Genomic DNA, 21860 nt, shown 5'->3' on the forward strand with positions numbered 1-21860 from the left:
CTGCAGTAGGGAGGAGTCGTCAGCAGACTTGAGTCCATGAGAGAGGGGGAAGTCACCCCTTCCTTGAAGCAGGCAGTAATGCATCCACCAAAAGGGGGAAAAAAACTACTTTGGACTCAGGAGGGTTAAATAACTAGCTTCTGGTCCCAGATGTATCATTCTTGAGAATGGTAAATAAACAAGTGGTAGGGTGTTGTGGGTTTTCCGGGTACCTTGGCAACTTCATGGATTCCTGAATGAAGTGGATTGTTTGGACCAGTTGAAAACTGGTTTCAGGCTTAAGTATGGGGCTGAAATGGCTTTGGTCACTTGCAGGGATGGAGCGAAAGTGAAGTGTGCCTGGTGTCCGTGTGCACCGCGTGCCCCTCCAAGCCCCCAGAACACCCCATTCCCAGCCCCTCCCCACGCCCCCGGGAGGCCTCCGCAGGGGCACCCACCCAGTGCGTCACACACACACCCTCCACCCCCTTGGTGCTACGCCTCTGGTCATGTGGGTGGATAACCTGTAACATGGGCAGGAAGAGTACCACTCTGCTAATTCTCCTGAACACCTCTTGATACCATTGATCCTACTATCCTTCCACGTAGACCACCTTTTATGGTTGGGACTGGGAGGCGCCATTTTGTAGTGGTTTCAGTTCTCTACTACAGTTTCAGACTGTAGTTCTGGAGGTCTGCTGCTCAGCTTATGGGGTCCCAAAAGGTTCCATCTTGCCCCACATGCTTTTAAACATCTATTGTGGTGTTAATGGGAGATGTCATCCAAAAGCTTGGGCTGAATGGCATGGGTGACATTTCCAGCAGATTCCACGGAAACCATAAAAGATGCCTGGAGGAAATTTTTGGATGGATAAAGGCGACCAAACTGAAACTGAAACCTAACAAAACAGAGGTGCAACTGGTAGGGGGAACATTTGTCCAAAGAACTGGGATTTTTCCTGTTCTGGATGTAGTCACACTTCTTCTAAAGGAAAGATCTTGCCATTGTAGTGCATGCCCTTGTAACATCTAGATTAGACCACTGCAATATGCTCTATGTGGGGCTACCCTTGAATACTGTCCATCTCATGTTTGGTTTTCTTGTTTTCTGCTGCTTTCAACCTTTCCTAGCATTACTGTATTTTCCAATTAGCCCTTGTGTGCGATGATGTGACTGAAGTACAATCACCTCTGTTTAGTCATTTCAGCTTTTAGGAAAAGTTCAGGCTTGAATTGACCTAGAACCCTTTTATTTGCCTTTTTTGGAGGTTCGCAATGTCTGTAAAACTTTCCTCCAGAATGACATCTCAAATGAATCAGCTTCCTTCCATGTAGTTCCCTTTCTTCTGTCCACAATCAACTTTGTTCCAGAGAACAGAATGCACAGGTGCAAAATCAGAGGGTTCATTTAGTGCAACAGCTTTATTCTCTTTTAAACAAATTAAGTGCAATTAAAAAAAAAACATCCAAAGCCCTTTAGGGAAAGTAGTGCTCACTCTGGGAGTAAAGATCCTGCGCCCGTCCATTATGGAGAACCTGAAAGACAATTTTGTTACCCAGCATGAAGAAGCTGCAGCTATTTGATTAAGAGCTTAACTGCTACATATTATTTTTACCAAGTAGCAGAGCTATTCAAGTTTCATTTAAAAAAATGGCTCCTTCATTCCTTCAGAAATGCAAGTGGATAGGCAGTGAAGCTTCCCACAGAGACCTGTGTGATGCAAAGTGTTAGGTTTTGATTCTTTTCCTTCAGCATGTCTGCCTATCTTTGCTTCCAAAAAGGAAGAACTGGCATCAGGTTTTGTGACTCAGAAAGTAGCAGATCGTGTGCTCCATTCCCCCCATTTGGGCATTCTCTCTCACATAAACAAAACATGGGGCCTCATCACTGCAGTGCTGCCTTGAGGGGAAGACTGAGGCTAGTTACTTAGGCTGGGGTTGCCAGGTTTGGGGTGGGAAATGCCCAGAGATTTTGAGAGTGGAACCTGATGAGGTCAGAATTTGCGGACAGAAGGGACTTCAATCTGTGTAGCAGCCCTGGACTTCCTCCGTGGTTTCCCATCCAAGCACTAATCTGCTAATTTAATGAACTGACTAGATAGGGATTGCCTGGGCCATCCAGGTCAGGGCTGTAATCTAGTTGGATGTTCCCAAAATTCCACCACTACTGCTGAATTTTCAGTTTACAAGGGAAGCTAGAAGCAGTGACCTTTCATATGCTGCTTCTGGCATGGATTGCACTTCTTGGCTGGGGCTAAGCTAGCTCTCTGAACACAGGTTAGACCTTCCAGCTTTATGTCTCTGGTCCTGGATTAACAGCTGCTGAAGAAATATGCTCATTTCTGAGAAGGCCATTTTCTGTGCAACACAGGAGGCATTGAGTAAAAAGTAATACACTCACACAGGGGAAAAACCTTACCAGTTATCCATTTTTGTGAAGCTCTATGAGCCCCACATAGGCAGGCAGAACAGTTTCCCTCCAAGTGTAGATGGGAGCCTCCACCACCTCATTCGGGCATGTAGCCTTTTTGTCATTTTCCACTTTAATGTAGCAGCTGGAACTCTGTGGCACTCTGTTTCCCAGCAAGCATCTTTCCAGGGGAGCTGGCAGAGAACTGGCCACAAAAGGTTTGTGACTAACTGGGTCTTCCACCATCTGGAAGCAGAAAGCAAACGTGTTGTTACACTGTCTTGGCTGACCAAGCTACACTTGGATCAAAATTTTGAAAATATGCACATGTAAAAACAAGTTAGTATGATTCTAGGGTAGAGCATTAGGAGTTCTATTGAGCTTAGTCTATGGCAGAATGAGATGGTACCCTGGATTTTACCACTTCAGACTATAGATATGTAAAGCTACCTTTCAGTGTTCCCTCAAGTAAAATAATCCCCTGAAGATAATAATCTAGCATCTTGGGAGAAAAAATTCCTATTGTGCTAGTTTTCTACCTGCAGATTTTCTGAACATGTGTAGATGATGTGTAGACCTTGCTTAAGTTTGATGATAAGGAAGAGATTTAGGATGTACCACTTTAGACAAACACCAAATAGAAAATACTTTTGAAGATTCTACTAAGCCAGGTGTGGCCAACCTATGGTGCTCCAGATGTTCATGAACTACAATTCCCACCAGGGCAGGGACTGGCAGGGACTGATGGCAATTGTAGTCCATGAACATCTGGGGTGCCATAAGTTGGCCACCCCTGTACTAAGCACAGGTTCTCTGTCTGCAGTAACTAGGGTTTTTGGGGACAAAGATAGCTAACCATCATGCCAAAAATTACTCTACTGAATTTTTCCTTTGCACACAGTAGGCCTCAAAATTCAGTCTTTTGTTCTCTACCATAAGCGTTCTTCTAGAGACTTACGTTTTTCAATTAATACTGTTCCTTTGTGCAATATATATTAGAAAATGAGTAGCTTTTAGGGACAGCAGACCACATATTTGCCTCTGATCCTGCAAACATGGAATCCATTAACGCTTTTCCCAGTTCACTGTTACACTTCTACTTTCAAAGCCTATAGGTGGCACATTGCTTTGTGCAAAGAAGCAACAATTTGCATACCAAGTTTGTTGCAAATGCAATTAAGATAGTCTAAAGTGTTCTAAAGCAGTGACTTTCAAATCGTGGAGTTCATTCCTTGGCCGTTTCCTCACTTAAAAAAAAAAAGCAGAGGCAAAATGGTTTTGTAAGCTTCGGGTGTTTTTGAGCGCGCAGTCATGCTCCCCACTGCAGGTAGTCGCGCGGGGTTTCCCAAAAGGCACTGTTTCGAACAGGAACAGAAATGACGCACACTGAGGGGTTGCAAGGGCGGCAGAATCGGGGCGGCTGCATTGTCACCGCTCCGGTAGTGGGAAGTGCCGCTGGAACCCGCGTTACTTGGAGCGAGTAGCGCACAACAAAAGGTGAGTGGGGAAACGGCCCTTGGAAGCTTATCAGGAAATTGTTCACTGAGAAGATGAGTAGGGGCAGAGGATCAGCCCTTGCAAAATTTGCAATGGAGCCAAGCGTGACCTACCCAAGAGGAGCTGGAGGTCTGGCCAGTGATCCAAAGAAGCCACCTGTGCATCCTGTCACATGAGCACAGCGGATTCTTCTACAAAGCACAAGGTCTTACAGACCACACAATGTGAAAAGAGCTCCCTGATGTGAGCAAGCTTTGTTACAGTGGGTTAATCTGGGGAGCTGGAAGTCAGCTTTTCTCCTACCTCACGTCCTGCTGTTTCCTCCAGAATCAAGTGTAACAGGCGAATGTATTCAGTTGCTGCTTTAAGCATGTCAACTTTACTAGGCTTCCGGTCTTTTGGGATCAACGGCACAAGAGATTTGAGTTTGGAAAAACCGCTGTTCAAGTTCTTTATCTGTTTGAGAAAAAAAGAGAGAAGGAGATTAAAGTAAAGGGTTTCAAGTTCTGAATCTCCCTTTCTCTTCTCCTGCTGCAACGGCCAGATCATCTGCTTACTTCTGTTGTTGCTGAAATCAGGGCTGCCTGAAATGAGGGCTGGATGCAAGATATTGTAGGCCCTCAGGCTCAGAAGATGTCCATGGCCCCACAGTGCAACTCCCTTCTTCTCCCCCTCCAAATTACAACTCTAGAGGAGCATGAATGCCTCTTCCTTCACAGAAATTAGAGATATCACAGGGATGTCTAATGTGACCTCACATTTCTTGCGGAAGAAGAGTTTGGATTTATATCCCCTCCCCTTTCTCTCCTGCAAGGAGACTCAAAGGGGCTTACAAACTCCTTTCCCTTCCCCTCTCACAACAAACACCCTGTGAGGTGGGTGGGGCTGAGAGAGCTCCGAAAAGCTGTGACTAGCCCAAGATCACCCAGCTGGCGTGTGTGGGAGTGCACACTAATCTGAATTCCCCAGATAAGCCTCCACAACTCAGGCGGCAGAGCGGGGAATCAAACCCGGTTCCTCCAGATTAGAGTGCACCTGCTCTTAATCACTACGCCACTGCTGAAAGAGGAGACTGTGGACTGTGATGGCCCTATGCTCCAGCAAGCTCACAGGATCTCAAGGAGAACTTCCCACACCCAGGTGGGGCTTGGGTATATTTATATAGCTCTAATATACAAAGCTCTCAAAGGAGTAGGTATTAACAATTTTTAACTTTGGCTCTTCCAAGACTGCAGCTGACCACATTCTCTCATGCCCTGTGCATAGTCCTCAAAGGAAGAGCTTTGAGAGCTTTGTATATTAGAACTATAAGTATTGTTCCATTGAAAGAATTCCGAAACCAAACTTACCAGAGTTTGATTAGCCTAAACCCAAACATGATTAAGGACTGATATTTGACTATTTGCATGTTGTATATATTTGTATTGCATATATTGTAGTTATACGTGAGTACTTATTGTTAGCTGAATGCATCATTTAGGCTGGAGATTAAAAGAGTACCTTACCATATAGGTTGCAAAGATTTAAATGTCTCATTGTCTTAGGACAAGGGAGTTAGCCCTTAGGGTGTATAAGTGGATTGGCTGTATTTACTCAGTGCACCCACTCCACAATATTTTGAATATGGTGGAACCACCTGGAGGTTGGGTCTAACCCATGGATCTAACCTTGTCCCTATAATGTCACACTTCATAGTTCTCAAAATCTGTTGCCAGAGTCAGCTGTCTGACCATGACAGAACAATCTCAGAACATTTCATTTGTAAAAATAACCAAAATGTCACAGATCTGCTCAAAAAAGCAACAGGGCATTCAACTCCAAACATTCGAATCTAGCAGAGGCCCTACATCCAGTGTTACGATATGCTAAAGTCAAGGCCAAAGAAATAAGGGAAAGTGGTTTTGTCAAGAGTTGTGAAAGGCTGTGCTTCTTGTAGGTGTACACATATACAACACTTCTGTTGCGGAGTTATTCCAGTGAATCAGATTTGGAAAACAATTTAAAATACTTTTTTTCCCACAGGCAACAATGATCCGGATAAAGAGCCCATCTTCAAAACCATCTTCAACTCTAAAAAACCACAAAAACCTGCCACTTCTCTTCTAAGAACAGTGCAGCTGCTAAAACTAAGCTTAGAACAGGAGGCAGGTGAATTTCACCATCCCAAAGTTTACCCAAGTTATCTAGAGTCAACATTTAGAGCAACTAATTCCCTGATAAGAACTCTGTTTAAAACATCAGGGCTATTTTATTGCTCTGTTCAGGACACGTTTCCCTGCACAATTGGCACAAGAATGCCACCCCCCAGTAGCCTGTCTCTCGCTCTCTCACAACATGCAGGATACTGCAGGCTACTGTCAGCATAACAATGGCTACTGCCATGATGCTGGAAAAAGAGATGCTTCCAGAATCATGAATTTTGTAATATTGAATAATGATTACCCACAAATTGCAGGATTTGCATGGCCATGTTTAAACAAGAATGGCTTTCCTTTATCATTTATTTGTGTTAAGCCATAGGCCATGTACAATAACAAAAACATATAAAACCATTAAAATACTGAAATACAAAATATTACAGTTTAGATCTTGCATTTAAAATCAATCTTTGTTTTTTCCTAATCAAACCTGCTAAGAACATAAAAGAAGCAAGTTTAAAAGTTACAAGGGGAAATACATCAGCCATCCAACCAATGTGCAGCTTTGGTATTCACAGCTTCTTTCTCATCTAAATATGCATCTTTTTTAAGGACACAATCTTGAATCTTGCTGATTTCCCAAGACTTGACTGCATCCAACGATGCATCCAACGATGGTATGTTGTTGTTGTTAGACCGCCCAACCCCCGAAAGTAAAGGTAAAAAAATTACTTTCTTTCATAAAGATATAAAATGGAACCCATCAGCTTTTGCCATTTATTTTCTTGATACATATGTCTGAATCTAAGGATAACCAGATGGTTTTTAGGTAGCCCAGACAACTTTCTAAAATACAACAATAATTTGAGGTGAACACACGTGGAGATGGCAGGCAAGCCAACCTCCATCCGAATCATTGGGGCAGCTATGGCCTGGGAAAGTCCCATGTTTTTCCTAAGAAACTTATTTTGTAGTATAACTCTAGCTGATCTATCACAGACCTTGGCCATCCCCATACTTCAACTCCATACAGCAACTGTGAGAGAATTTTGCTCTTAAATGTCTTAATAATTGGGGCTACTAACTGTCCCCCTTTGTTGTAGAATAATTTTAGCAGAGCTCCTGTTTCACGTTTTGCATCAATGATCTTGGACAAGCATACGATAAGGTTGAAACAAAATGGTCTCTGGGTAGGCATAGGTGCATTCTGCTTACTAAAGCTCATAGCCTCTTTTCCACCAAACATTTGCTCTGCTTTTCCTCCAAGCATTTGCCCTGCTTTAGGCAGTGATTGGTATGCATTATTTAACAAGTCCAGCTTATCTCCAAAGCCTCAGAATTCTCTAGCACCATTTCAAGAGTCCTAGAGATTAAAACAGAGTTTTCAGAAATGCTCCAGTATGAACCCCTTGGTTGTTAAAGGCTTTGGGTGTGTCCAATCAGCAGAGGCGTAGCGGGGCAAAATGGCGCCCCTGTTCCCCCTTTACCTGAGCCGGCGGGGCAGGGCCGAGTGGTGTTCGTCTGCTGCCTCTGCTGGGCCTGGCCAAGGAGGGAAGGGGGAGGGGTGTGGGGGGCAATTTTCCACCCCCACGTGACTGAATGTCCACCCAGGGGATTTGTCCCCACCCGGTCCCGTGGTAGGTACGCCACTGCCAATAATCTCAGCCTGCTTCATGGCTGTTGGGAACTCCATAACGTCTGTTGTTTTTTTCAAGTGATTCATTCTCTAGGGGAGCACATCTGTTGAAAAGTTCTAAATCACTCTGAATGTCTACACCCTTTCCAGGAAAAAAACGATCTATTTTACTTTGTTTACTCTGTCCTTGAGTGCCTGGAGAAGAGAGCTGTTTCCTCATTCCCATAGTTAACTTAATTGCCTAGCAGAGATAAGAATAACTCTATGCATGTCTTCACCACAATTACAGGCTCCTCCTATTGATGTTTAGGCTCTTTGGAAAGGTAATCATAGAATATAGGGACTTATATTTGAAAGAGAAGCATCCTTAGAACTGGAACCCCCTCCGTCTCTAAACAGAAAAAGAACATAAGAACAAGCCTGCTGGATCAGACCAGAGTCCATTTAGTCCAGCACTCTGCTACTTGCAGTGGCCCACCAGGTGCCTTTGGGAGCTCACATGCAGGATGTGAAAGCAATGGCCTTCTGCAGCAGGGTCCCCCACTTTTTGAGCCTTTGGGCAGGTTTGGAAATCTGACACTGGGTGATGGGTGTAACCACATGATGGTTGCCATGGGAGGTGGAGCCAGACACACAAATGCAGAGAGGAAACTCAAGTGCAGGGGACAAGAGGGGTAACTGTAAAAAAATACTCTGAGAGACAGGAGTGAGAGAAACAGTGAAAGCAATGCAATAGTGGCAGCTGGCAATGAAATATTTTTTTAAATATGCACAGCCAATCAGATCTCCAATGGCCAGCTAGGCAAAAAGTCCCATCTGGACTAGGCCACTTTCTACAAATACTTGGTGGAAGTCAGGAAAGGTGTCAGCAGGCACATTGGGGACTCCTGTAGTACAGCAGGTATCAGAAACTCAGCAAATGTAATATTTGTTAGTGAGCTTCAAGAGACCATCCCACCAAGCACCTGTGGTAAATAGCTAGATTTCCATCATTAGTCATGTTCTGGAGGTCAGTGCTTTCTGACCTGTATCACAACATTGAAGAATCACCAAGTACTTTTAACAGATAACCTGTTTTCACCTGGACAGGCATTCAGCTCACTTTGCATTCTGCTGTGCTTCTCGAACACATCAGAAGCCTGAAGTGTTTGCATAAGAGTAGTTGTCTGGAGCGTAGCAACTACATTTCCCAATGTGTGGTAGCATTTTTTTCAGTTAGCTTTACATTGTACAACTAATTCTACCACTTCCTCCACTCTGGCTAATTCTTCAAAATCTTCCTAAATCTGTGATTGATTGATTTATTCGTAACTTTGGGACCACCACCTCATCTGCATACCTGTTTGGAAATAAATCTTGTAATGTGAAATGAGGCTTATTCCCAGGTAAGCCTTATAAGATTTCAGTTCAGTGTTAGGCAAACAGCACGTTCTTCTGGCTTTAAAGAACTACACACTAGACATAGTGTGTAACAGACTTCCCCCTGTGATACACCTCTGAAGATGCCAGCCACGGAGGCAGGCAAAATGGTAGAAACATGGTAGGCCAGACTATGGCCACGCAACCTGGAAAACCCACCAAAACCAACTACATTTTGTTTCTTGCTGGACCTTACCTTTAATGCCCTAAAATGACCAGAGACCACAATGCTTGAACGTATGAACTTGCTGTCAGTTGTGATCACTATCAGAAGTAAGGTAGACAGCAATCTTCTTTTGTTTTTTGTCATAGTGTCTTGACTACAGAATGGCTATAATGGTAGCCTGACACCAAGCTGTGAAAATGTTAGGCAGTTTTCTTTCCCTCTTGATTAATACCGTGCTGCGTCATGGCGTCCTGAGAGACCGCAGTGACTGTTGGCTGACAGATTCTTCCTCCCATCGGGGTAATTGCCCCAAGGAGGCAGCGTAAGGCACCTCTGCCGTAAGGCACCACTGCCTCCACAACTACCTTCACCTTCCCCCATTTTGGATTGGGCCTTGAGAAGGGAAATCAATTTGACAGGAGGAAAGTTAAGATAACTGGCAGAATTTGAAAGAGAAATTTTACAGCATACTGAAGATTTAATATAATGACAAATTGCTCTCATTACATGTTGCCTGTTGTGAAAATAACCTGGTTCAGAGAGTCCTACTCCCCTTCATTTTTAGCACTGCAACTTCTGTCATCATTCTGTGGATGGTGGTCAGTTTTCAAACATGTACAATTATTTTAGGATGAATTATGCTTTAGAGAGAAATCCTTGCAGAGATCCTTAGTTCTCTTTGCAAACACCATGGGGGAGGGATGTCTCCTCTCAGCTAGGATATCCCTATGCCTTTCAGTTTTGGCTATGGAACTCCCCTGAAATAGGTGGTCAGTTTTGAGTGCCCTAGCTTTATTCACTGATGACTTGTGCCTGCCATAAATGAACAAATAGGATAGTTCTTTTATTACTATAGATTCATGGCAATAGCAAGCCAAGTGATTTATTTTGTTATGACACTTGGCTTGGATCAGGATCATATGGGGGCACTCAGCAGCGTGTTGTATTGTTCATTAGTAGGTATTATACTTGCATTTATCTCATTACTTTCATACCTCTGAAATGACTCAAGTCTTAATGAGAAAAGCAAGCAATGAACAAAGCACATAATAAATAAGCTGATGTGTTTACCTAGATTTTCTCCCTTATCCATTACCCTCTCTGTCTTTGCTCGGCCTGCTTAATGGTTTACTATTCTGCAACAATAGACACTGGTGATTTGATTCATCAGTTTCTTATATTGCTTTACTTAATGTTAACTACTTTATTTTGCCACTCTTGATTGTCCCAAGCTGCCTTGGCTGTTTTTACCCAAGCATCCAGTATATATCCAGTGTATATAAGCATCCATTCTAGACCAAGCTGGGGTCCCTTGCTTACCCTCTCTCTTTCTTTGGCATTAGCAGCATGTCTCCTGCCTAGGACTTGCTCCCGGTTCTCAGTAGGAAAGTAGTAACCGGAGGGCTTCCTTTTCATTCGGGTGATGGGTGCCATGAAGGGCAGAGGGCCAAACTGCTCACTTAGGATCTCTCCAAGAATCTCCGGCGCAGAGGTCAAGAGCAGAGGCCATTGCCGGGCTTCCCCCAAGGGGGCCTCCTTAGCCATGTTTACTCCCTAGGAGAAGTCAAAGAGAAGAAAGAGAGTGACAGTTATAGTCCTGCCTGCAACCAGAGCTGGATTTATATACAAGAAGAAGAAGAGTTTGGATTTATATCCCCCCTTTCTCTCATGTAAAGAGACTCAAAGGGGCTTACAATCTCCTTTCCCTATCCCTTCCTCAACAAACACCCTGTGAGGTGGGTGGGACTGAGAGAGCTCCCAAGAGCTGTGACTAGCCCAAGGTCACCCAGCTGGCATGTGTTGGAGTGCACAAGCTAATTTGGTTCACCCGATAAACCTCTACAGCTCAAGTGGCAGAGCGGGGAATCAAACCCGGTTCCTCCAGATAAGAGTGTACATGCTCTTAACCACTACATCATGCTGGCTAAGCCAAATAAGCTACACTGCCTCAGATTGTGAGGGGCCCCAAATAATAACTTTTAAAAAGTGGATGGTGTGATTCTTAGAACACCTTCCTGGGAGTAAGCCCCATTGAGTATACTCAAATAGGATTCTGAGGAGACCTCTAAATTGAAGTGTGTATGAGAGGGTAATGCTATAAGGCCTCTTATACTTGACATAGTTTAGGGCCTCAGCATGTCTCAATCATATTTACAATAGTTTAAGAGCATCAGAATCACCCTTGGCACACCTCAGTGTATCAGGCCCCTCACTGCTGGCTTTTCAACTCTGTCAGACTTTAAGGTTGGTTTGTCAGCTTTACCTGTTACAGTCTCCTCATTGAGACACCCCAAGCTATAAGGAGGGGGAAAACCTTACAGAATCCAACCCTTTACTTACAAGCCTTGCAGAAGAAACAGAGAGAGACCACTTGGCAGCCTCTTGGCAAAGCTAAATAGACTCAGAAACTACCCTGAGGAATCCCTCCAAATCATTGCAAAGATGTGATGAGAAAAGACACAGCTGGGATCTTTGAGGTGCCTCACCTCTTAAAGGCACAGCAGCCCTCTCCTCTGGAAGCAAAAGCCACAGAATTAGGACTATCTGGAAAGAAAGCAAATGCTGGCAAGCCAGTGGAGCACACAGATGAAGCCCTCGAGCAGAAATATTAGCCCTGTCCTATAGTAGGCGATGTTCCCCTCAACTCAGTGGCTGGTTGGAGCAGCATTATCCAGTTCCAACGATGGCAGGCCTCTTCTGACCCTAACACTTGCTGATGAAGAAGAAGATGCCAGACATGTTTCTTCCCTCCTGGGGTTTCCAGGATGGGAAAACAGGCAACTGATGAAATTCTCAACCTAGGCAAAAGTGGGCAACCCTGACTGGTCAGCAGCGCTGCTTCTATACCAACGGAGGAGGACACCATTCTAAATAGCATGGTGGCATCCACAGCATCCACCTTCTTAGCACAGGGGGTTTCTGGCCTGAGTCACAAACTGACACATGTCCGTTTAGGCTTCTGCAGTCACTGATTTTCTTTGCCAGAGAAAGCATGTGCTGAATGCGTGAGTCAAGCACTCAGAGGTACAGTGGCAGCAAAACACCACAAAAACAGAAAAACAACCACATGTGCAAGATAAATAGTTGTAGAAGAAAGAATTTTGGCAATTGAGCTGAGTCACATGCCAGCGTTTCTGTCACTGTCCTGACTCTTCAATGTTTGCAGGTGGTGTTCTTGACTCAATGAAAAAATGAGTTCAAAAGTAACTGTCAAGTAACGCCTTTTTACTAGGACCAATCAAAATGTTTCAACAGAGGGCAGGGGGCATGGCTCAGTGGTAGAGCATTTGCTTTGCATGCTGAGGGCCCTGGGTTCAATCCCCAGCACCTCCAATTAAAAGGATCCTGTAGGTAGTGTTGTAAAAGACCTCCGCCTGAGACCATGGAGAGCAGCTGCCAGACTGAGTAGACGATACTGACCTCAATAGACGGATGGTCTGATTCTATACAAGGTGGCTTCATGTGTTCAGTAATGAGCATTGGTTTCAAGATTCCACAAAACTCTTTGTTGTTTTGGTTGTTTTGGTTACACAGACATGGCTATTTGCTGTAAACTGGAATGAATAGGTATGCAAATACCAATTTGGAAAGGTCCTTGCCAGAAATATTGGGAACACTAATGCGGGGACCATCCCATTTGCAGTCTGAGAGAGATCTCAAAAGACCATCACAATGATACAAGCCTTGGTGAACTCCATTCTTACTGCAGTACCAGAGGTACCTTGAGTAGTACAATCAGATTGGAAATCTAGTGACATAAGAAGAAGAGGAGGAATTTGGATTCATACTCTGCTTTTCTCCACTGTAAAGAGTCTCAAATCATCTTACAATTGCCTTCCTCTCCCCCCCCCCTCACAACAGCCACCTTGTGAGGTAGGTGGGGCTGAGAGAGTTTTGAGAGAACTACGACTAGCCCAGGCTTAATGTGGAGGAGTGGGGAATCAAACCTGTTTCCCCAGATTCATTTTCATTTCATTTTAACCTTTAATGGCATATAAGGTTCCCCAGATTAGAATCCACCACTCTTAACCAGCACCACACTGGGAGATCCTAATAAAGATTTGGACAGTTATCAGAAATATCCTGGTTCTCTCCCCCCTTCCCCCCCCCCCGCTACAGTTGCTAACATTTCTCTCTTTCTGAGAGGGATACATTCTAGCAAGTCAGTTTTTTTTTCCAGGTGCACAAATAGTTTGTACTTTAACTCTCTTCCCTAGCAGGAGGGGTGGTTTCTTATAGCAATTGAAGATCTGCTAAGTAAGTAACATTAACCACAACTACGATGGGCAAGTACTACAAGCCAAGACAGTACCAGTGGAAGTAGAATGCCACAATAAGGTCATTGCTGAAGAATCTTTCTTTCAGATAATTCAATGCAGTCAACATCAGGAGAAAGATGGGTCTCCCACCACGTTTCCCAGACTCTATTACCATGAGTTTTAATCTGAGTAGAGCAATAAAGGGACAGTAGAGGGCGCCACATACCAGTTGTTGTGTCTTTTGAGTGTGTCTCTATACTTTTAACAGACTGCCCTCTTTGCTGTGCCTGTGCCTTTAACAGGTGACTAGGGAGAAATTTAGCAGGATAAGCTTTCCCCAATACTCATACAAAGTACTCAATGAACAGCCTTGCTGCAGCAATCCCCCCAAAAACAATCGGGGGGGGGGAGCTTTAAAGACAATTTTCTTGACCTGACCTGAATAGCCCAGGTAAGGTAGCTAGGTCTGGGTTGTGAAATTCCTGAAGACTTTTGGGATGGAGCCTGAAGAGGCCCAGGTTTGGTGAGGGGTGGGACCTAAGTAGAGTATAATGCTATAGAGTTCGCCTTCCAAAGCAGCCGTTGCCCCCAGGTGAACTGCTCTCTGTTGACCTGTTGCAATTCCAGGAGATCTCCAGCCGCTACCTGAAGACTGGCAACCCTAGGTCCAGGCTAGCCTGATCTTGTCAGATCTCAGATCTCAGGCTCGGCCCAGGTTGGTACTTAGACAGGAGACCACAAGGAGGTCCAGGGTGGCTATACAGGGGCAGGCAATGGCGAACTACCTCTGAATGTCTCTTGTCATGGAAACCCTACAGGGTCGCCATAAGTTGTCTGCAGCTAGATGGCCAAAAAGCAACCCCTTCCCCCAAGAAACCTGTAGGCTAAAGCCCACTTCCTTAGATGCATGAAGTGAAACGCATACATACATGTGAGGGTGAGAAAAGAACATGAACAATGGGCTAGAGGAGTAGTTTGTAACATTTAAGTCAGAGGTGTCCAACTCTGGTGCTTCAGATGTTCATGAACATCTGAAGCACCGGAGTTAGACACCCCTTGTTTAAGTGTTCCAAGTTTTCACTTCGTGCATCCACTGAAGTGGATTTCTCCAGCTGCTCTACGTTACTCCAACAGCTGCTCCAGAAGATCTTTTAGGTAGGTCAGATTCTCTTTGAAAAACCAAAGAGAATCTGACAAGATTCTCTTTGGTTTTCCAAAGGCCTATCTCTGTCCAGAACACCTTCCCTGAGTTTTGTGAAGCCCAAGCAAGGGGGTTCCCATGGGTCTCCACATTAACCAAAATTCAGTTGGTGGAGATTCAGCAGAAAGCCTTTTTGACTCCTGCCTAAAATAGAGGAACTGTGTCCCTCAGGAAGAGCAGCTGATAGCAGGCCTTCTGGCATACGTTGACAATATTGTCCTTCTGAACGGCCTTTCAGTGAAATTGTTAGTTGTGTGAAGTTTGAATCTGTTATAGTGTTTATAACCTTACAGTATTATTTGAAGAAGAAAATAAATGCCTTGGAGCAGTTTCAGGACTAACCCCTTTATTGCAGCATAATCTTCATGGGTTTAAGTTCAACTTTCCAAAAGCACTGTCTGATATCCTTTCAAAGGTCAACTCAACACATATTTGGCTCTTGGCAATATTCAAAATGCAGCAGGAGAACATTTCCAGCTTCCAGGACACATGCAGACCTGAAAACCCTTATTCTTCAACAAAAAGGAACTTCAAAAGGAATCTCTATGAGGAAATGGCTGGATTAGTATTCATCAGGCTTGATAGCGTTAGCCAGAAACTCAACAGGTCTGATAACTTTCTCACTCTCCATAGGTGCTAAATTACCATAGCAAAGAGGCCTGTCTGTTATCACCAATTACAGCTATTAAGAACAATCATTGTGCTTATCTGTATGCTGTTGATAAACTGGAGCTGTGTGCCAGCGCAAACTGAAGTTTTAAAAAACTAGGTTTTCTAACTCATCGTTCTTTTTCTCTGTTTGTATGAAAAACTTGCTAAGAATTACCTCCCGTTCTCTAGAATTCTCACTGACAAACCACCCCTATAGGCATATCATAACAGCAGAGAGATAGAGAGATAATGACTTGGATGATAGAACAGAGGGCATGCTAATCAAATTTGCAGGTGACATCAAATTATGAGGGGCACCTAATACCCCCAGAGGGCAGGGTCAGAATTCAAAATGTCCTTGACAGATTAGAGAGTTGGACCAAAACAAACAAAATGAATTTCAACTGGGAAAAATGTAAGGTACGACACTTAGGCAGAAAAATGAAACACACAGATATAAGATGGGCGACCCTTGGCTTGACAACAGTACATTTGAAAGGGACCTGGAAGTCTTAGTAGACCACAAGCTGAACATGAGCCAACAGTGTGATGTGGCATCTAAGAAAGCCAGTGCAATTCTGGGCTGCACCAATAGGAGTATAGTGTCTAGGTCAAGGGAAGTAACAGTACCACTCTATTCTGCATTGGTCAGGCCTCACCTGGAATACTCTGTCCAGTTCTGGGCACCACAGTTGAAGAAGGACATTGACAAGCTGAATATGTCCAGATGAGGCTGACCAAAATAGTAAAAGGTCTGGAATCCATGCCCTATGAGGAGAGGCTTAGGGACAAGCTGGATATGTTTAGCCTGGAGAAGAGAAAGTTAAGGGGTGACTTGATGGCCATGTTTAAATATTTGAAGGGATGATATTTCTTATCTATGTACTTAATTTATACCCTGCCTGTTTTCCCATTGGGGATTCAAAATGGCTTTGAGGCAAGTATCTTTGAAAGGGGTAGTGGAAATGTCTGAGCTTTGCTTTTTGATGTTAACAGAACATGTTTTTGACAATTATTGTAGGCCACCCAGAACCAAGAGGAAAAGCAGGATATTAATGTTTTAATAAGCAAGCAAGCAAACAAAAAATAGAAATTACTAAATCTAATTTGACCAATGTCTAAGTCAGTGTTTCCCAACCTTTTCGAGGTCAGGGTACCCTTGACCTCACTCTTCATATCTCACGGTACCCCTGCCGCCACCCTCCACCTTCCCCTCCCATTGCACCTGCTTGCCACACCCCCCACCTTCCCCTCCCAGGGTGAAGGGTAGCACTGTGGGTGGTGGCGGCTGCTGACCTTGTGGCAGGCCCTGCCCCATGGGCCAGCTCCATGTCCTTGCTGGCACCGGTGGGAGACACCACAAAAATGAGGGGGGCGGGCAGTAGTGTTGCTGCGGTACCCCTGGGACATGCTCACGGCACCCCAGGGTACCAGGGAACCCTGGTTGAGAATGGCTGGTCTAAGTAAATTAATAGTTATATCACTTTCCAAAGTGTTGATTAATACAAAACAGAGATTAGTATCATTATTGATATATAATAAAACTTACACACTGGGTAGCTTGGATGGCTTTTAGTAAGAGTTATTATTTAATAAGAATTAAACACATTTCTCAAGATTAAAGATCATGAGAACCTCCTTGGTCAGAGGCAGACTAATTGCATACTCAATACTAGGGAGAAAGCAAGAAGAGTATGTAATTCAGTCACAGGCTTGCACTTGACTCACAGATGATAAGAGTTACCATTGATAGACCTTGATCTTATCTAGTAAGGCAATTTTTATGTTCTTACTTGTACTTTTATTGAGTTTCAACTCACTGATAAAGAATCCAGGTTCATTTGCTCATTTGTGGATCTTTGATAAGCCTATTTTTCTTCCTGGAATCTTACTCATGAGGAATAGTTCAAGGTCCTAATGAGAATAGCTAGATGTTTCTGACTGTAAAAACACACACACGCACCATCATGCTGTATTCATTGTTTGAAATCTCACATGTCAGAGAAATTTGCAACTTGCACAGTAATTTCCATAATTAGCTGTTTTTCTGTTTTCATCTGAGAGAAACCGTTTGTGGGTCAAGAGTGGGAGAACTCTGAAACCAAGACCCCCTATTTCTAGCTGCCTTTTCTTCTCTGGAAGTCACCTGAAGGAACACTTTCAGGTCAGATGAGAGGCAGAAAACGAAAAGAAACCTCTTCTTACTGCTTTTGAAATAACTTTCTGCGATTCTGGTTGTTGAAATGCTTATTTGCTTATTTGAATCTGTTTCCAGTTAAGGTGGTGGTTTTTTGGGGTGGTGGTGGTGGTATTGTTCTTGATGGCAAGGAGTTCTGTTCCAGTTCACCAGGGTTGTATAGCACAAGCATGGCCCTGTAGTGTTTATCTCCATACTTTCAATTTTGCACCAGCCTAAACGACAAATCGAAGAGTTATAAACATGAGCGTATTTTTTACAGCTGTATTTTTGGTCTAGACAGATTGTGCCTCAGGTGGCAACAGCTAATTCCAAAATGCAGGCAAAGGATTGTGAGGAACTATGATCACTAGGTCTTATGCAATTGCCTTCATTTCCAAGGGTGTACTGTAGGTCATTTGTTGGCAAATGTATCTCTCTTCTGCTTCCTTCAGTTTGTTGCATTTTCCACACATGTAGTTTAGCACGTCCTGCAGTTCAGGCAGCGGCTTCCTTTGGGGTGGGTGAAAGCTGACGTGTCCCTCCTGGCATAGACTTCTACTTTTCAGGGTTGGCACAGATTCCTTCTTTCATAATAGTGGGGATATTTTTTAAAAAACAAAGCAGCTTATTTCCTATAAGAAAGATGCATGCTTTTTAAGACAGTTTAACTGAATATACAATGGGTATGTCTGATTCAGATAGCCTGGTGGTTGGGGGTGGGGAGATGGGGAGAGAACCATTTCCTGACCTGCTTTAATAGTAGTTCGTTCCCCAGAAACCAGCAGGTGGTGTTTTCTGCAGCAGGAAGATAACAGCAACCTGATCTAGACAGGTATTGATATGTAAAGCAACAGAAGTGACTGATAAAACATTTGGCAATTTGGTGTGTGGCTTCTCCATACTCAGCTAGGCCTCTCATTCTCATGAAGACTGTTAGGTGTGGAGGTAAGTGTGTCTGTGTCTGTTCACCTCATGCACGGCCCCATCTATTTTTGACTCTTGCCTTTGGGGCACAGCAGCCTTTGCTACTAAAGTGAGGTGTCCTTGTATGCAAACTGGCCTGGGAGGAGGACCTATGACTTTCTGAGTAAAGGAAATCAGTGACGTTCCCTCTCCATACACTTCCTAAGGTTCAAGTGCACTTTGAGCACCTGTTGTACCTGCCAGAAAAAGTTGCAGGTAGAGCTGAAGTGGATTTGTTCCCTCTAAATCTCTTCAAAATTCTTAGGAAACATTCACTGATTAGTTGAGTGGTATGAGATTGGACAGGATTCAGTTGTACCATGGTATTCAATACCTCATTTAGCATTTGCCTGCCAGAGATCATTTGGCAGATGTTCTCACAATCAGAAGTATAATGCATGGTTATAAGAGTGACAGTGCAACCCTAAGCAACATTACACCCTTGTAAATCCATTAAAGCCAGTGGGATTCAGTTCATGGTACTCTGTTTAGAACTGCACTCACTGTGAGTCTTCTCTGCAGCAGCAGGGTGGCTCTGAAGCAGCCTTTTGAAGGAGGCCTGCCCCTGATCTCTGCTTTGCGGGTCTTCTGCCATAATTCTGAGATAGTTTTTTTAGAAGAGACTTGGCACGTTGTGTAGTGGTCAAGAGCAGGTGGATTCCAATCTGGAGAACCGAGTTTGATTCCCTGAGCGGCAGAGGCTTATCTGGTGAACCAGATGTGTTTCCGCACTCCCACATTCCTGCCGGGTGGCCTTGGGCTAGTCACAGTTCTTAGGGACTCTCTCAGCCCCACCTACCTCACAAGGTGTCTGTTGTGAGGAGAGGACGGGAAAGGAGCTTGTAAACCACCTTGAGTCTCCTTACAGGAGAGAAGAAGGTGGTATAAATCCAAACGTATCTTCCTCCTCCTTCTATCACTGAACAACTGTTTCAATTATGTTGAGTCAGTTGGTGATGGTCAGAGCAGAAATTAGAGATGGTTTTATTGTACAAATATGTCTTGCTTCTTAATTCCATGTAAGTTGCCCTACTGATATTAGTGTGAAAAGTGATTTATAGTGGACACACAGCAACTCAGCTTATCAGAGCTCTTCCATGTTATTTGCCAAAGCGAAGGATTCCAACAAGCTGTACACATTTTTTTTTATGTTAAAGGTACCCAAATTGTAATTCTGAGTTCAAACCTGGAAATTTTGGCACACTTCAACTATTTGCCAAATATATATTTTGTTTCAACTTTACTTGCAGTTTTCCAGACACAAGATGATAGTGTCCCTTCCCCTCCCCCCTCCCCACAAATCCATTCCAGATTGGAGAACAGCCTTGCAAAGACTCCGATAGCTTCATCCCTTTTGCTGGCGGTGAACCTGTGTTGTCCTTGAATCTCTGTCAAAGGGATTCTCTAGCTAAGTCAATGACAAGTGCAAGATATTGCAAGAAAGGGTTGAGTCTTATCTAAGTGATAAGAGGTAGTAAAGGACAAAGACTGAGTGACTGGGTTTCCTCTGGTAGTAATAAGAGAACATTTACTTAAAGCCTTTCCCCTTGAATAGCAATTTTGTTTTGGTATTCAGGTGGTCAGAGGGTCATCCCAGGTGCCCTTTTCGGAAAACAGGGAAAGGAAAATGAAAATGAATTGTTACACAAAGGAGGGGGTTTTATGTCTAGTAAATAGTTGAGCTAGGTAAGTTGTAATGTCTCTAGAGCACTCAGTGTAACTTACAGTGAACGATAGGCCCAAAATCTTTTTTTTAAAAACTACATATTTCTTGGTTCTAGATTTTTTCAGTCCAAGTCCTATTGCACTGTTTATTGGATGTCCTATCTTGTTGATAGTAACTGAACCATGTAATCCCCCTCATGTCTTAGTGAAAAAGGTGGGCTATAATGCAAATGAATGAATGAATGAATGAATTGACCTTCTGTGTAATGGGCAGGGATTCATCTCACTCATCATCTAGTTTGCAGTGACTCCATTAAATTTTATTTAATGACCCCTAATTTTATCCCAACAACCGTGGCTGAAAAGAGATTAGAACCACCAGTCTTCTTATTCCTAGTCCAGCACTCTAACCACTGAACTGTTTCACTCTGAAGCTACATTCATATTTGATCTTAAACATCTCCTTAGCCCCTACCCCAAACTTCCTACACTGAGAACATCTTTGGCTTATGCCATATAGATGAAACACCAGTTGTCCTGGTTGAGGCAGGGGGACTGACACATCTGAAAGATTGCATAGTATTGATTTTTATGGCATGTTGTTTATTTATATTGCTTATTGATTTTTCCTGGATTTTTATTGGTATCTCAATGGCTTTTAATGAATTTTTATTGTGCTATAATCTGCCAGGGGACTTTTAGTTGAAGTTTGGTCTATACATGAATGAACTAATCAGACCAAAGATCCTGTGGCAGAGAGTCGGTCTCTGGGGCTTCACCAAGTGCTTTTCAGAAATTGATTCATCCACTCACAGATAGTGCTTTTCTGTCTCCAACGGTGGCAACAAAGATGCCTCTGGGAAGCATGAAGTCAACAGCCCCCAATTTGTCTCTCCCAATTTGGTATTCAGAGGTAGACTACCTCTGAGCATGGCTCCATTGGCTGCCAAAGCTAATGGCTACATGGCAGCCCTTTTCTCCATGAATTTGTCTAGTCCTTTAAAAAAAATGGGCTTAGAATCTTCACCATTTCATTGGCAGATCACTAAAGGGTTTCCTGTAAATAGTTGTTTTGCAATTGACACCAGTTGCTGCTGCCTGTGTACACCTTGTCATATTTCAGGGAAAGATAGCTTAATTTGCCTTTGATCTCTGAATGGCCATTTGATTAGTGGAGCAGCTGAAAATCTGACAGTCCTCGGTATTATTTGCTCTCAAAAAGTCAATAAATGAAAGAAACCAAATGTTATCGGAAGCAGTCAGTTACTTAAAAGCTAGGGGAGTACTTGGAGACAATTATATTATCCATTCAAGACATTTCAAGGTTCGGCTTCTGCAAACTGGAATACTAAAAGTAGTAGCTACTGGCTGAAATCTGAGACAGGGAGATAAAACAAGACGTGGGGAGGAGGGGAGCAGGTGTGGGTACATTCTTAGCATTGTTGGTCAGCTGCTGCAGTTCTGTAGACTGGCAAGTTTTTGGTGCCCAGTTAAGTTGTTCTAGTGCTACAACAGGGCAGACTGTTACTAACCTGAAACTTTTGCGCTGCAGAAACACACATTGATCTTCTACAGGCATATGGCCAATTGACATATGTATGTAAATCACTGGATTTCTTACTTGTTGGGACTTGTTCAGACTTACTTATGTCTGAACAAGTCCCGGAGAATAAGAAATCCAGCTTATGTGTGTGCAT

The 21860-nt window shown here is 43.6% G+C and overlaps 1 protein-coding gene and 1 non-coding gene across 6 annotated transcripts in view; one reads left to right on the forward strand and one right to left on the reverse strand.

Annotated features, from left to right (window-relative positions):
- Positions 1–1382: 1382 nt before the first annotated feature.
- Positions 1383–21860, reverse strand: part of FIGLA (folliculogenesis specific bHLH transcription factor) — a 43046-nt gene continuing 22568 nt past the window's right edge. For 3 of the 5 annotated variants that reach the window (XM_048512755.1, XM_048512757.1, XM_048512756.1), the window contains exons 3-7: positions 12666–12792; positions 10566–10799; positions 4190–4342; positions 2399–2635; positions 1383–1515 (exon numbers count right to left, since the gene is read on the reverse strand). In XM_048512755.1, the coding sequence (XP_048368712.1) occupies positions 2402–2635; positions 4190–4342; positions 10566–10799; positions 12666–12725 (681 nt within the window). In that variant the 5' untranslated portion in view covers positions 12726–12792 and the 3' untranslated portion in view covers positions 1383–1515; positions 2399–2401. Of the gene's footprint in view, positions 1516–2398; positions 2636–4189; positions 4343–10565; positions 10800–11731; positions 11786–12661; positions 12793–21860 lie in introns of all 5 variants that reach the window. The other 2 variants (XM_048512759.1, XM_048512758.1) reach the window with 2 other exon arrangements.
- Positions 12507–12578, forward strand: TRNAA-UGC. Its single transcript has one exon. It is a non-coding gene; the product is annotated as a tRNA-Ala (tRNA).

The sequence above is a fragment of the Sphaerodactylus townsendi genome, linkage group LG12 (assembly GCF_021028975.2).
Source record: "Sphaerodactylus townsendi isolate TG3544 linkage group LG12, MPM_Stown_v2.3, whole genome shotgun sequence".
NCBI classification, from domain to species: Eukaryota; Metazoa; Chordata; class Lepidosauria; order Squamata; family Sphaerodactylidae; genus Sphaerodactylus; species Sphaerodactylus townsendi.